The sequence below is a fragment of the Sarcophilus harrisii genome, chromosome 3 (assembly GCF_902635505.1).
Source record: "Sarcophilus harrisii chromosome 3, mSarHar1.11, whole genome shotgun sequence".
NCBI lineage: Eukaryota > Metazoa > Chordata > Mammalia > Dasyuromorphia > Dasyuridae > Sarcophilus > Sarcophilus harrisii.
In genome coordinates, this window is record NC_045428.1 from 593,898,838 (window position 1) to 593,914,196 (window position 15,359).

A 15,359-nucleotide genomic window follows, 5' to 3' on the forward strand; every position below is an offset into this window, starting at 1 on the left:
ACTGGTTAAAAAAATAGAGTGGTTAATCAATGGAATAGGTTAGATTCATAAAACACAATAGTCAATGACTTTAGTAATTTAGTATTTGACAAACCCAAAGACCCCAACTTTTGGGATAAGAATTCACTATTTGACAAAAACTGTTGAGAAAATGGGAAACTATTAAGACAGAAACTAGGCATTGGCCCACATCTAACACCCTATACTAAGATAAGATCAAAATAGGTTCAGGATTGAGACATGAAGAGTGATATTATAAGGAAATTAGAAGAACAAAGGATAGTTTACCCTCAGATCTGTAGAGAAAGAAGGAATTTGTGACCAAAGAAGAACTCGAGTACATTAATGAATGCAAATGAATGCAATGAATGAATGCAAAATGAATAATTTTGATTAAATTAAAAGGGTTTTGTACAGGCAAAACCAATGTAGATAGGGTTAGAAAGGAAGCAATAGACTAAGAAAAAATTTTTTACATTCAAGGATTCTGATAAAGGCCTCATTTCTAAAATATATAGAAACTTGATTCAAATTTATGAGATTCAAGCTATTCTCCAGGTGATAAATGAGCAAAAGATATGAACAGGCAATTTTCAGATGAAGAAATTAAAATCATTTCTAATTATATGAAAAGATGCTCTAAATCACTATTGATCAGAGAAATGCAAATTAAGACAATTTTGAGATACCACTATATATCTCTCAGATTGGCTAAAATGACTAGAAAAGATAATGTCGAATGTTGGAGGGGATGTGGGAAAACTGAAACACTAACACCTTGTTGGTGGAGTTGTGAACCGACTCAACCATTCTGGAGAGCAATTTGGAACTTTGTCCAAAGGGCTATCAAACTGTATATATCCTTTGATCTAACAGTGTTTTTACTGGGCTTGTATCCTAAAGAAATCATAAAGGAAGGAAAGGGAACTATATGTGCGAAAATGTTTGTGGCAGCCCTTTTTGTAGTGGTATGAAACTGGAAACTGAGTGAATGCCCCTCAGTTGGAGAATGGATGAATAAGTTGGGTCTCTGTTTTTATCTCTCATTCCATTTCTCTTTCTCTCTCTCTCTCTCTCTCTCTCTCTCTCTCTCTCTCTCTCTCTCTCTCTCTCTCTCTCTCTCTCTCTCTCTCTCTCTCTCTCTCTCTCTCTCTCTCTCTCTCTCTCTCTCTCTGTCTCTTTCTCTTTATCCCCTAAGGATTACATTATGTGAAGTGGTTCTAGAATGCTCAGGACCTAATAACAGAAAAAGAACAACAAAGAGGTATTAATTTCTTTAAATGTCTTTAAAGAAGCATTATAAAGGATAAAGCCATGCTTGGTGCACTTTATAAGAAGTTCAGCTTGGTCCTGTGAATGAGTCAGAAAGGAAACAAGAGAAGAAAATGAAGGATAATAGGACAAGAGTCTGGTTGAACTTTAGGTCAATTTACTGAGTCCAGGAGACAAAATTAAAAACAAACCTAGCTCTTAATGGGAGGTGTAGACAATACATGAAGCCAGAAAAGAATGGTATGTAGAAGTGAGAGGGGAAGAGAAGGAAGGAAGGGACTTCCCTCTCATTTCTACTCATGCCTACTCATCATTTTCTTTCAATCAGTAAACCAAATTAGAGGTTGGGTTTTCAAAGCAAAAAAGAACAGAAGAGAGATTACAATGGAATAGAGAAATTCAAACTCAAAGAAAAATCAAAGAATTTAGAGCTGGAAGGAACATTAGAACCAAGAATGTTAGAGCTGGAGGGTCCAGTCTCAGATACCTCACTATATGACCCTGAGGAAACTCCTGAACTTCTCTGGGCCTCCGTTTTCTCATCTATAAATAATGGCATTGGCCTTGAAGATCCCTTCCAGCTCTGCTGTTGTTCAGTCATGACCCTTTTGTGACCCTTTTGAGCAGTTTTCTTGATAGATATTGGTTTTTTTTTTATCATTTCCTTCTTCAGACTTTTTTAACAGATGAAGAAACTGAGGCAAAAAGAATCAAGTGATTTGCTTAGAGTCATACAGCTGGTAAGTGTCTGAAGCCAGATTTGAACTCAGGGAGATGAGACTTTCTAACTTCTGGCCTGGTGCTATTTGTGCACTATGATGCCCCCTAGCTGCTCCTTCCAACTCTAGAACTGTGGAATCCTTTAAGACTTTGCTTCTCATACCTCTGACTTTCCATTTATCACCAAATTTTATCTGATTGGATTAGAACCCTGCAAGGTGTAGGCAGAGTTGACTTTGAAGTCAGGGAAATGCATGGCAACTGGGGATGACTCTGGCTGAGTCTCAGGGTTCTAAGTAACCCTCAGAGGCTAGTATTGCCAAGGGAGTACTGACTTGCTTTGGTAGAGTGACTTTCCTTCCATTGGACCTTCTTTGCTGATGAAATCTCAGGTCTGTTCCCCTTCATCCATCCTGAAGGTTCACTGTTCCTCCTAGTTTTGTGTTGTCTGCAAATTAGATAAGTATGCTGTGTCCAACTGACTGATAAAACAAAGAGGTCAGGACTAGGACAGATCCAGGAACTACCCCTCATCCCAACACACACACACACACACACACACACACACACACACACACACAGAGATCTCTTGACCTTTTTTTGAGTCCAATTAGCCAACCTAAGTTCAAATAACTTCTTTAACTGTTTAGTTGATGGGTGATCCTAAGGAAGTCATTTAACCTCCCTGCATTGTGATAACTCTGAAAATTATAAGTTTAGTGGGATGATGATTTGTGCTTGTAGAAGAGGCAGCTGATGACATCACTGATCCTTGGGCTGTTGTCAAAGAATTCATCTAATTATGTTATGGTTTGGCATTCATCTCCAATGCAAGAAGAGGATGAAAGGTTACCAAGAGTGTTGCTGAAGTCCACAAAAGCTTCTCTTAGAACAACCTGGGGTCCAGGAAATCAGATTTTTAAAAAAATCTTGTTTTGGTACTTATGTCAATGGAATTGATTTTCTGTCAATCCTATGGATTTTAGTTCATGCTCTAATAGCATGATTCAAAGAAGGACTGGCTGCCCGAGAGGTCCAGGATCCAGAAAAGGGGAAGGATCCCAGGTCCTGGCATCCCCCAAGACCTTATCTCAGCCTTCAAGGAGCCAACAGATTACTTGAAAAACAAAACAGGGAGTTACAGGAAGGTGTACCTTTCACATTTGCTCCTTGACCTTGGCTCTGGGGGCTTTTTGTGCCTTGGTAAAGAAAGCCTCAGCTGGTCAGGACAGGGATTTCTCTGAGGAAGGAGAGGGGCTGGTGGCTGGGTTAGCTATCAGAGATGGCTTCCTGGCAGAGCTGGGGAGATAAGTGCTGAGCCTTGAAGGACGTTCCTATGCAGAGATGATGATGGTGATGGCAGTGTAGGGCAATGAAAAGATTAGAATCAGAAAAAATCAAATCCTGACTTTGCCTCTTACTTTCTGAGTGATTTGGCACAAGTGGCTTAGCTTTTCTGGGCCCCTGTTTACTCCACTATAAAATGAGAGGAATGGGTAGATGTCCTCTAAGGCCCTTCTAGCTCTGGATCTGGGATCTTATATATCACCTGTTAAGGACCATGCCTAGGTGAAGGGGCAGGTCAATTCTCCAAGATCCTCCACAGCTGTGGATTATAAACTTGAAGGAATTGCAAAGCAGCCTTCGCAGATGTTTCTTATGAAATAAGTTGGAGGCAAGAGGAGAGAGGTCAGACAACACAACTGCCTCAGTCTCCTTGTATCATCATCATCCTCTCACATGAAGAGATCCATTCTACAGGTCTGAGTTAGATCTCCAGCAGCCATTGGTAGGTGGCTCCTGTATCACAACGACCACCCAAGCAGAGGCTGTGAGTAGGATACAGGAAGGGAAGAAGAGAAAGTCACAGGCACAACCTGAAGAGTCTGGGGCTGAACTCTCAAAATGTTGAGTTAAATTATGGGGATGACATGGTATCCTGACAGAAGAGGAAGCCATGGGAGATGAATGAGATTTGAAGCTGCCTGTGAGGAGAGGCATTTGACAGCATAGAAAAGAACTAGAGGGTGAAAATCTGACCAGAAGGTAGGCTGAGAGAAGATTCTTTCTTGAAGTCTGCTGTAAGGATGATTGGAGTTGATTGCCAGCTCATATCATGAGATAGCAGATTCTCCTGTCCTCTGTGGGCACCTTACAGTTTCTTAGATCAGTGTCAGATGCCCTGTGACTTCTGGAAAGAATCTGGAGTCACACAGGGATTGCTTTTACTCTCATATGTGCCAGATGTTTAGCATATCATGAGAGCAATTAGGTTTTATTGCTATTCATCGTCCTTTGTGGGTGAATTTGAAGAGAAATTGACTCGAGTACACCAAATAGATTTTGATCGATTTTGAACCAACCTACCATGGTGGAGAGAACATCAGACTGGAGTCAGGCCGACTTGAGTGCAGATACCACCTCAGATATTTATATGTTGTGTGACCCTGGGAAAGCAAACTTCTCTGACCCTGCGGCAATTTTTTGGAACTATAAGGTTTAGTAGGATTGAGACTTGTGCCTATGAAAAGGCTGCTAAAATCATAGGTCCTTTGTATATTCACAAAGAACCAGAGAATGTCAGAGTGGAAGGGCTTTTAGATGTCCAACCCTGTCATCTTCAAAAATCCAACCCTGTAATCTTTCAGAGACTAACCTGGTTGGAGTGGAAAGTACATGAAGTTGCAGAAGAAGAAGGTTGCATAGAGGCTTTGAATACCAGGCTGTGAAGTCTGAACTTGGACCTCTAAGTCATGGGGAGCCATTGAATGTTCCTTGAATAGAAGAAGATGAGAGAGAATGGTCAGAGCTTGGGTATAAGAAGAGGAATTGACAGCTGAGATGGGGGAATTAGTTGAGGAGAAAGGGGAGGCAAGGAGGCCTTCATGATGAAGGGGGCAAAGTTAGATTTGGAATACATAACTTTCTTTTTGTCTAGTCAATTATTTTTTCCATCACATCATACTGACTCCAAGGGCATACCAAAGTTCAGAGTACTAGTACTGAGGGTTAGATTCAGACTAATGATCATATAATTATTAGTCTAATAGGTAAGATAAAGCTAAAAAAAATCAGCAAGAACTTTTAGGTCCCTCCTAATCCTGACATTTCCTGTTCTAAGGACCTTCTCAGCTAGGACATTCCCTGTTCTAAGGCTCTTCCCAGCTCTGACCTTCTTTGTTCTAAGATCCCTCCCAGTTCTGACCTTCCCTGTTTTTAAGTTTTCTCACATCTCTGACATTCTCTTTCCTTAACATCCCCTCTGGATGAGTTTAGGGAACACATTTGGTAGCTCTCCCTTAGCCACATTGAGTTGCTGATTGGACATCCATATGGAGATGTCCAATGAGCAAATGAAGATAAAGCACTGGAATTCTGGGTAGGAATCGGGTTGATTTGGGAGTCACAGCATCAACTAAGTTGAGAGTAGGAAAAGAGACATCAGAGAACAGTTAGCTCAACCCACACATGAAAAGAATCTGCATTATCACATGCAACATAGCCACTCCATAGAAATGATCATTAACTCCATGTTGTGGGTTGTGATGAGAGGCTCACTATCTCCTGAGGTGTTTCCTTTTACTTTTGGATCACTCTAATTGTTAAGCACTGTTTCTTTATAAAAGTTAGGAAATGGATCAGCAATCAAGGAGTCAGAATAAGACTCTATATAGTTATAGAACTGGGGGCTCAGTAGATATAGCATTGAATCAGGACTCAGGAAGTTGTTTCAATCATATCTGATTCTTTGTGACATTATTTAAGGTTTTCTTGGCGAAGAATACATTATACATTCACAATACATATAATAAGTTAGTCTGTGGCAAAATTAATAAAGAACAATCTCATGACTTTTCAAGAAGAAATACATGAAGGAAACAATGGATCTATAAGAAACTGATACATACCAATAAAACTAATAATAAACATCCTTCAAAGGAAGAAGGAATGACAATTTATAGAGGAGAGAATATAAATTGTTTATAATCTTATAAGGAAGTGACAATTCTTCAATAATTGGAGAAAGCCAAATAAAAGTAATCTCACAAGGCCCACTGTAAACCCACTATAATGGCCCAAATAGCTTCCCCAAAAGAAAGGCCAGTGGTGGCAAAGAAAGAAAAGAGGAATTCTGAAACATAATTAGAAGAGACTATAGATTGTAATATGAGTTACAACATAGCTAAATGGGGACAGAGAAGATCCCATAGGAAATAAAAGGAGTCCAAACACTGGCCTGACCATCCACAAGGCATGGGCTTTGAGAAGACAGTGCAGAGCTAAGGTGAAATATAACAATATCAATTCAGCAACACCCCGGAGTGCTCCATATTTTGATGAGAACTCAAGAGGGTTACAGGATAAGTAATTCAATACTGTTGTAAAGTTTTATGTAGCTTGCACTTGTGGTTCATGTTCCTTTTTTAAAATAGGAAATAATACCCATTTCTCACTTAATTCATCGTATGTATTGAGTACCTTTCTATTCTCCTCTTTGGAGGAATCCTGGATAGGAGTTTAAATACAAGCTTTAAATAAAATATTCCTAGGTGTGGGGTGGGGATGAGATGAGTTAAATTAGGTAGGAGAAAAGGAACTCTTAACCCCTTTCAGTAGAAGCTGGGGTCCATTAGGACTGAACTTGGTCCATATTTCATTCTCAGAGCTATATTAGATAGATTTCTTAATGGAAAGGGATAGGATACAGTGCCCCAGATTCTTAGATTAAACAGCAGTTTCTAATCATAAAAAGTCAATTCTGTGGTTTGGAGGGGAAGAGATAGTTTGCTGGGAACTTCCTGTAAGCTTTTGTAAAGGCAGGGTTGGGCTTACCAGTTCCTCAAAGCAAAAGAAATAGGGAATAATATCTTTCAGTAGGGCTGGCGTATAGGGGAATTCCAGGGACATAAAGCCCTTTGTCCTTCTCTAGGAGGAAAAATCTCATTCTGAAGTCTGGATTACCTGGGGTGAACAGATGAAAGTTTTAGGATATAATGGCTGAGAAGGCCCTAAGAGCATGACATGTTAGAACTAGGAGGGCTGGTAGATGGAACGGTGAGGAAGAGACTGACATGGTTGGAGTGGAATGTACATGAGGCTTTGAGTACCAGGCTATGGAGTCCCAACTTGGACCTATGAGTCATGGGGAGCCATTGAATGTTTCTTGAGTAGAGAAAGATGAGAGGGTGATCAGATTTAGGTATAAGAAGAGGAATTGACAGTATGAAGTGGGAAATTGGTTGAGGAGAAAGTGGAGGCAAGAAGGCCTCCATGATGAAGGGGGAAAAGTCCAGCTGGGAAAGGAGAGGTTGGGCTTATGTAAACAAATGTGTCATAGGTACCCTCTTTCCCATTTTCTGCCTCATTTCCCCCATCTATAAAATATGGATGATTACTTCTCTCCAAAAATCATAGGATTGGGATAAGGATCAAATGAGAGGTAGCATAGGACAAAAAAGAGGACATTAAATTAAGAAGTGGAGAATCTGATTTTCTTCTTTTATATGATCCATCTTTGCAGATAATTTCTACATTTGTTTTTTAAAAAAGTCCGAGTTGGTCAGTGAGTTCCTTTTATAGACTCAACACTCTCTTCAAGCTGGTTCACCTTTTCTTCATTAGAATCATTTCTACTTGTGTTTCCATGATTAGGCTTTTGAGAATTTATGATAAATTAATAAATGAAGAATCAATAAATAAATTATCAAGCATTTCCTAGAAACCAAGTACATTGCTGAGCTCTGGAGATGCAAACAAGACTCTTCAAGTAATTAAACTTCTAATATAGGAGATACTACAGATAAGAGGGAGTGGTGACTGAAAAAAAAAGATGTTTCACTATGGGAAGTTCATCTCTGTTGAACTGATTTCTTCTGAAGAAATTTGGTCCAGTACCTAATTCTGCCCTTGGGATGTGCTGGAGCCAGCTCAAACTGACTTATGAGTTGATTCATAAATCTTCAGTGTGAGCATTTATACCTCAGAAATGGATAAAAGCAAAAAATCAGGGTGTGCTTAATTGCTCTCTTTAAGTGATAGAGAAAATGTTAATAATGTAAATTGAATTTAAAAGTATATCATGAATACATTCTCATCTCCTTCACAACTTCTATAGTTGGATGTTAAACATTTACCAGCTCACACCTGTGTCTACTCTTTCCACAAACTCTTTTAAATCTCCTTAACCTTCCCAAATCTAAGGTATGAGTCAGAATATGAACAGCTTTCTTCCTTTTATCTCAAACTCTGTAATTGAGTTCCCATCTGTCCCCAATGGGTCCACATTTTTACATTAGGATCCAGTTCCTCCTTGGCAAGAATTAGGCCCTGAAGCATAGCAGCCCTGATTCTTTGTTCCTTGTTTGAAGGATGAAATTATTATCAAGGCAAGCCAAGATAGAATTTAGACCAAGCTGACCAGTTTCATTTTTCCATATGTCTTATCCATGTCTTATCTCTGGCTTTTTGTAGTCAGTTCCTTCTGCTTGGCATGCCATGGCATACCAAATTCCCATAAAAGTCCTTTCTCCTTTCCCAGGTGCTAATGATGTTTCCTGAAATTACTTTGGGTGTGTTTCATTTTTATTTTGGTCTATACAAGTTATTTTCACCTACTAGAATGTTAAGGAACATGCCTAGGTGAAGAGGCAGGTCAGTTCTCCGAGAGCCTCCACAGCTGTGAATCATAAACTTGAAGGAGTTACAAAGTAACCTTTGCTGATACAGGTGTTGCTTGTGGATTGGGAATGAAATAAATTGGAGGCAGAGGGAAGAGGAGAGAGTTCAGAGAATGCAACAGCCTCTAAGTGGATATGTCAGAGAACACCAATTATCTCTCAGTCTCCTTGTGTCATCATCATCATCCTCTCACATGAAGAGATCCATTCCAGGTCTGTGTTAGACATCCAGCAGACACCTGCCAGTGGCAGGTACCACAACAATAGAATGCAAACTTCTTGAAGACAGGAACTATTTTCCTTTTGATGGCCATTTAATTCATCTGACTCCATATACTTAGAGTTGTATATGTCAAGTTTAAGAAATCCAGACACTGGGCCTTATCTCCCTTGTGTCTTCTCAGTCTCTCACTGGATTGGCACAACTAGTCCTAAGTTCCCTACATCCTGCATCCCTACATTTCTCATTCTTCACTACTTTTTAGACAATTTAGAAAATACTCATGTCATTGGTTCTGGCTGTACTTTTATCTTCCCCTTTGGGGAAGTATCCTATTGATGCTTGCAGATTTTTTTTTTTTTGTCTAAAACTCTATATAAATCTGTAGGACATTAGACCTTCAACTAGAATCGCCCTTGCACAATTCTGTGTCTAGAAGCCCTTACTATGGATTGTCCTCAGTGGGGAGCTGGTGCAATGGGGGCCACACACTGGCACTTCCCTCTGTTGACATCTGTTCTCCCCCTCCCCTTATGAATAGTAATAAAGTTTTGCTAACTACTATCCTTGTGTGGCTCTGTTGTTCTCCTCCCCACCCCCTCAACTCTCCTGTATCCTACAGTTTTGTCAATGCCTAGCACTGAGTACATCTATATATTTATTGTCTTGAGGAGCAAACCAGGCAGATCTAATAGCACCTTATTTTCTATTCCCCCTGATTCTTGGAATGGTTAATTGAAAAAAAAAAATCCCTCCAGTACAAAAGCAAAATCAATGCAAATATGGCAATCATGCAAATGAAACCATTTTGTGAAATGGAAATTCAGATCAAATTTAATTGCCTTGACCAGTCTTGGTTCCAGATGTAATGTGGGCAAACTGGTCTTTAGACATCCTTCAAGGACCAACCTTGAAAGTAATCTCTTAGATTGAAACCCAAGAGTGAATATTTTTACACGTACTAAGGAATAACCTCTAAAGACCAGTTTGCTCACATTGCATCTGGAACCAAGACTGGTATGGAGAAATTATGAGATCCTTTATTGGTTTCTACACCACATGACCATATCACTACCTTTCTTTCTGGATTATTTTGTGCTGGTCCCAAGAATCAAGTAGTGGAGGGACTATCCCTTCTTTCACCCAGTCTCCATTTGACTGTGAATCTATCATAGCTACCTCTGACTTTTTATGTTTGTTTGGCTTTTATTTTCTAATATAAGATGTAACATAAGTATTTAATAAGTAATAAAGGGTAACTAGATGGCACACTGGATAGAACACTGACCCTGAAGTCAGGAGAACCTGAATTCAAATGTGGCCTCATATACTTAACACTTACTAGTTGTATCATTCTGGGCTAGTCACATAACCCCAGTAGCCTGGCAAAAAAAAAAACCCAAAGTCAATAAGTGGATGAGTATTCTTTTCTAAGGTATAAATGTCCAGGACTGATGTTAGCCTTCTAGCAATTGTGAATACTTTATCATATTTGTATCCAGTGATATACTGGAGCTATCTTGAACTGGTTTGAAAAATTTTCAATGTGAGCATTTATAACTTAGAAATTAATGAATGCTACAAATCAAGGCTTGATTTATTGTTTTATTTATTGTTTAGACTTAAAAAAAGTGATGAAGAAAATGTTAGTATGCAAATTAAACTTAAAAGGGTATTGTGTGTACTTTTTTTTTCAGAGTTGGTTTTTAAACCTTTACCAGTACATTCCTGTTTGTATTTCACATGTAATGTGTTGAATTTATGGCCACTGTGTATTTGTGGGTGAATGAGCCCTAGACTCACTGGGGGTAATTTTTTAAACAATTGCTCTTATTAGACACTATCTTAGTAAATGTCTTTGCTAAAAGATAATTGCAATTTAGCTAATTTGCCAAAAGCTGATTGTTAGTGGTAAGCACACTAGTGGGGACTCATGAATTAAAGTGTTAGTAATATATATTCCCATAGGACTCTCTCTAGAATTCAAGGTCATAGTCACCCCTCTAGGAACCCAAGAAGTAAGTTTAAGTGCTAATGAATATTGGTGGAGTGGCCCCAGAGGAGATGTTATATGGGAAAACTGATGATGAATCTTGTCTCCCTTCTCTCGAGTAGTCAGGAATCACTCAGGATGAGATGACGTGAAGAAGTTATAATAGACAATTGGACCTTTACATCACAGATCCATAAAATACTTATTGCATTATATATTATTAGAGAAAGTAAATAATAAACTTTGGTCTACCTGTCCTATGGCCAAAAACTTCTGCTTTTTTTTTTTTTTAACCTCAGGGGAAGCTCTGAAAGAAATTCAATTAGCTCTATTTTCCCAAGAGTCTTTGCCACATCTCTGTGCCCCTCCTTGCTCTGGAAGTGAGTCCAATGGAAGTCCAATGGGAAGTGAAAGGGGAGGGATCCTGAAATAGAGGAAAATTGATCTCAGTCTCTCCAAAGACAGAGAAGTAATGAGTTGGGAGACACTTCCTAGTGGATTGGAACAGAGAAAGCATTGAGATTGGTGTGAAGACCAGCTTCCAATCTTTGTGCATCTTTAACCAGATACTTCAAGAGATCAAAGTGGGGCAGAACTTGATGTCAGAACTCTTGGATATTGCCCAAAGGGGTTTCAGGCCCTGGAAGAGATTTTTGCTCACAGGTGAAAGAGACTAAATCTTGGGAAAGTGGGAGATGGGGAGACATTCATTCTCATTGAGACAGGAAGCTCCTAGGAGAGGAAGACAGAAAGAATTAGATTTGGTAGAATGGTCATGCTATAAGAAAGCTAAGTTGGGAGAAAAGATGAAATGATTGACTATAGGTCAAAAGAAGGAGCCCAGATCTGAAAAGCAGGAGACATGAGTTCAACTCTTGGTTCTGATAATAATACAACTCATTGCTAACCAATTCCCTGCTCTGGGCTTCAGTTTCCATTATATTGTATCATACGAATTCGATTTATTACATTTTAATTATAATATAAAATACATCTAATTTTAAACTTAATTTTACTTAAATTTAACAAATAAAATTAAATTATATTTTAATTTTAATGAATTTAAAATTGGAGATGATTGTTTAAAGATTTTCCAGCTCAAAGATTCTTTGAGTTTAAGTTTATGATTTTGATTCTATGATTCTATCTCTAAAATTCTATGACTTTGATCCTAACATCTTGTGATTTTTGATTCTCTAAGATTCTATGATTCTGCCTGTCTTTGAGCATGTGCTGGGATTTGTGCCTCTTGCTGAACCTACTTAGATGGAGATCAGGGGAGGAAAAAGGCTGATATAGATAGGGAAATGGGTGAATGGAACATATGGTCACCTTATGCTCTGTAGGGTCGTGGGCTCTGGTCTCTAGATGGAAGAGTATTTCTGTTCTCATTTTCAATCTATTTTGTGAACTAGTCACAAGAGCCATACTTGGGAGATGGGTCTGGGCTCAAGGCAAATCACTCTCTGGGAACTTCTTGCTCTGCACTCCTCTAAATGGGGTGGGTCATTCTCTAGTAACCATAGCCCCAAACTGACACTGTATTCTTGGTGGAGGGATGATTGGATCATTTAGATGCTAATTATCTGTGAGCCAAGTCAAAGATCACAGAAAATCACCATCACTCCTCTTTCCTTTTCTGAGTTCTTGAATTGCCCTGATAGATGCCCATCTGTCTTCAGATCCAGATCAATCCTCCTAACCCTTCACATTCAAAGGCAACTCAGAGGTACCATAAGACAGAGTGTGCCAGGCTAGGAGTCAGAAAGTCCTGATACAAATCCATCCTCAGATACTTAATAGATGTGTGACTCTAGGTAAATCACTTAACTCATTTGTCTTGTTTCCTCGCTTGTAAAATAGGGACAAAAACATCATCTACTTTTCAGAGTTGTTGTGAAGATAGAATGAGATAATATTTATAAAACATTTAACATAGTGCCTGATATAATAGGGTTTTAATAAATACTTGTTTCTTTCCTTTCCTCCTGTCCAAGGGTAGATCGCCTGACTGCAGATTTCTTCTCCAAACAGGAATAAATATTTCAAGTATTATTATGCTCTTTATATAGATAGGAAAACTGAGGCTATGGGGAAAGAGTGGCCAAAGTGGGGATAAAACTCTAGGTCTAGTGACCTAACCATCATGCTATATTGCTTAGATAGCTTTTGAGATCAATTGTGGTCTAAAGTGCCATCATTCTATGGTGCTCCTGATCCAGAACTTTTCCTTCACTTTAATCAGACTCATTTTTGGAGACTGAGCACACTGGTAATTGCTGGGACCAGACAGAGAGTCTCTCTAGCTCAGCTGGACATGGTATGGCTTGAGTTCTACTGTAAAACCTTTGAGATCCATTATCATCTCTGAGTCCTGATATGACCTCACAGGAAGCCAGTAGGATGTGTTGGCCTGAACAGTCTAGCCATTTGATTAATAGATGTTCACTGAGACTTGTTGACATCCAATGTTCTGGGATTTATTGATTCTGTTTGTGCACAGTCATAGAACCTTAAATTCTAACAGCCAAAAAATCCTTTAGAATATGGAACATAGAATATCAGAGATGGGAAGACCCTTAGAAGAGGGGATTGTCAGAACTCCCTTGGAAAATAGAATGTGAGAACTGGGAAGGTTTTTAGAACAGAGACTATCAGAGGTGAGAGGGATCTTAGAACATGGAATGTCAAAGCTGGGAGAGCCCTTGGAAATTATCTATTTTTCCTCCTCTCCCTACACTCCATCATTTCATAGTATGGCAAAATGAGAGCATCTTGGAACTTGCTGAAGATTCTGATGCTAGAAGCAGCTCATGGGGAATCCAATTAAAGCTAGACAATATCTTGGGGTCCTCCCCTTCTTTATTTTATAGTTAAGGAAACCAAGACCCAGAGAGATGATGTGAGATGTCTGAAGTCCTTAAGGGAGTAAGTGGCAGAACTGGGACTCTAATTCAAGGACAGGCCCATCATCCAGACCAACACTGGCCAAGCACACATGGGAAATCTTACATGTGCATTCCCACATAGAATTTCCCCCAAAAGCCATACCCTGCTTCCCTTCTTCAGCTTCCTTAGGCACACTTTTCTATCTTAAAGGAAGCTCCCACTGTAAGTTGATGATGTGGCCCTTGTTCAGTGGTTCTCAATGTTCTCTCTCCTCTCTCCCAGCCCCTCTTCTTACATTATGGAGCCTGCTAGGTGCTGCCCAGCTTACCATCATCTCTCAGCCATCCATCGCTATTGTGGGTGACGATGTCCTTCTCTCCCTCCACGGCCTCCAGGAGGGAAGTTATGTCAGTATCACTTGGTTTCGAGGGATAGGTTTTCTGAGAAGCATTCTGTCTTATGACACTGAGACAGAGAAAGTGGCCATAGGCTCTGAATTCACCAAGCGGGAGTACCTACAGTCTACTGGTTCCCTCATCATCAAGGGAGTCGAAGTGACTGACTCGGAAAACTACACCATCCTTGTAAACACCAGAGTCAATGGGTTGATTTGGGCAACAGAAGGTTTCCAAGTCTATGGTAAGTCACTCAATAGTTGGAACTGGAGTCCATGACAGCTAAGAGATTTGGGTTTTGGTTGTGGTTGTGGTTGTGTGTGTGTGTGTGTGTGCACGCGCACGCATGTGTGTTTAGTTTGGGGGGTGGAGACCCTTCTCTCCTCACATCTATTTCTGTCCCTTGAGAATTGACCTGCTTTTGTAGAAGGGATAAAGTCTCAGTCAGGACATTTGTGTTCAAAAGCCAAGTTGTCCCTTTTGCCATAGTTATCACTGATACTGGGATTAGATTCAGTAAAGTTGCACAGGGTAGTAGGAAGAGTATCCCTGGAGGAAAGAGGATAGTCATACAAGGGGTGGAATAGGAAAAGTGGGGATGTGCCTTCTCCTCCAAAAAGTCCAGTCCCCAAACCATGGATGGAGGAAGGAGAGGGGGGACATGTAGAAAAGTGCAGGGTGGTAGGGGAAGCAGGCTCAAGGAAAGCTGTAGGGTGCTCAATTGATGCCACAGATTGAGGGGCTAAAATTCTCCTTTGCAAAGGAAGTGAATTTTTCCAAATCAGGACCTTAACCAGGGAACAGAATTTCACAGACAAGATGGTTAAAAGAAAGAATCTGGTAGGATGACCAGGTAAAGTCTGATGGCAATTCATCAAGGGAGAGTAGAAAGACTACTCGATTTGGAGTCAGAGGATTAGGGTTCAAATCCTGACTTTGCTCCTATATGAAAGGAACCTTAGAAGTTATTGAATCAGTTATCCTCTTTTTTACAGATGAGGAAACTGAGGCCCGGGATGTTCAGTGATTCACTTAGAGTCATATAGATAGTAAGTAGCAGAGCTGAGATCATCTTTTCTTTGGTGACTTCCTAAGTGTCCACTAATGAATACAAACAACAGATTCTTCCTGTAGTGAACACTACAGGATTTATTTTAAATTGCATGATATATTGTTATGGATCTGGAAACAAT

At 39.7% G+C, this 15,359-nt stretch overlaps 1 protein-coding gene across 1 annotated transcript in view; it reads left to right on the top strand.

The window, feature by feature from the left end:
* The window catches only part of LOC105750124 (carcinoembryonic antigen-related cell adhesion molecule 5-like), a 38,823-nt gene that overhangs the window by 10,463 nt on the left and 13,001 nt on the right, over window positions 1-15,359 (top strand). Inside the window, exon 2 of the mRNA XM_012546941.2 lies at window positions 14,054-14,410. Within this exon, the coding sequence (XP_012402395.2) occupies window positions 14,054-14,410 (357 nt within the window). The remainder of the gene's footprint in view (window positions 1-14,053; window positions 14,411-15,359) is intronic.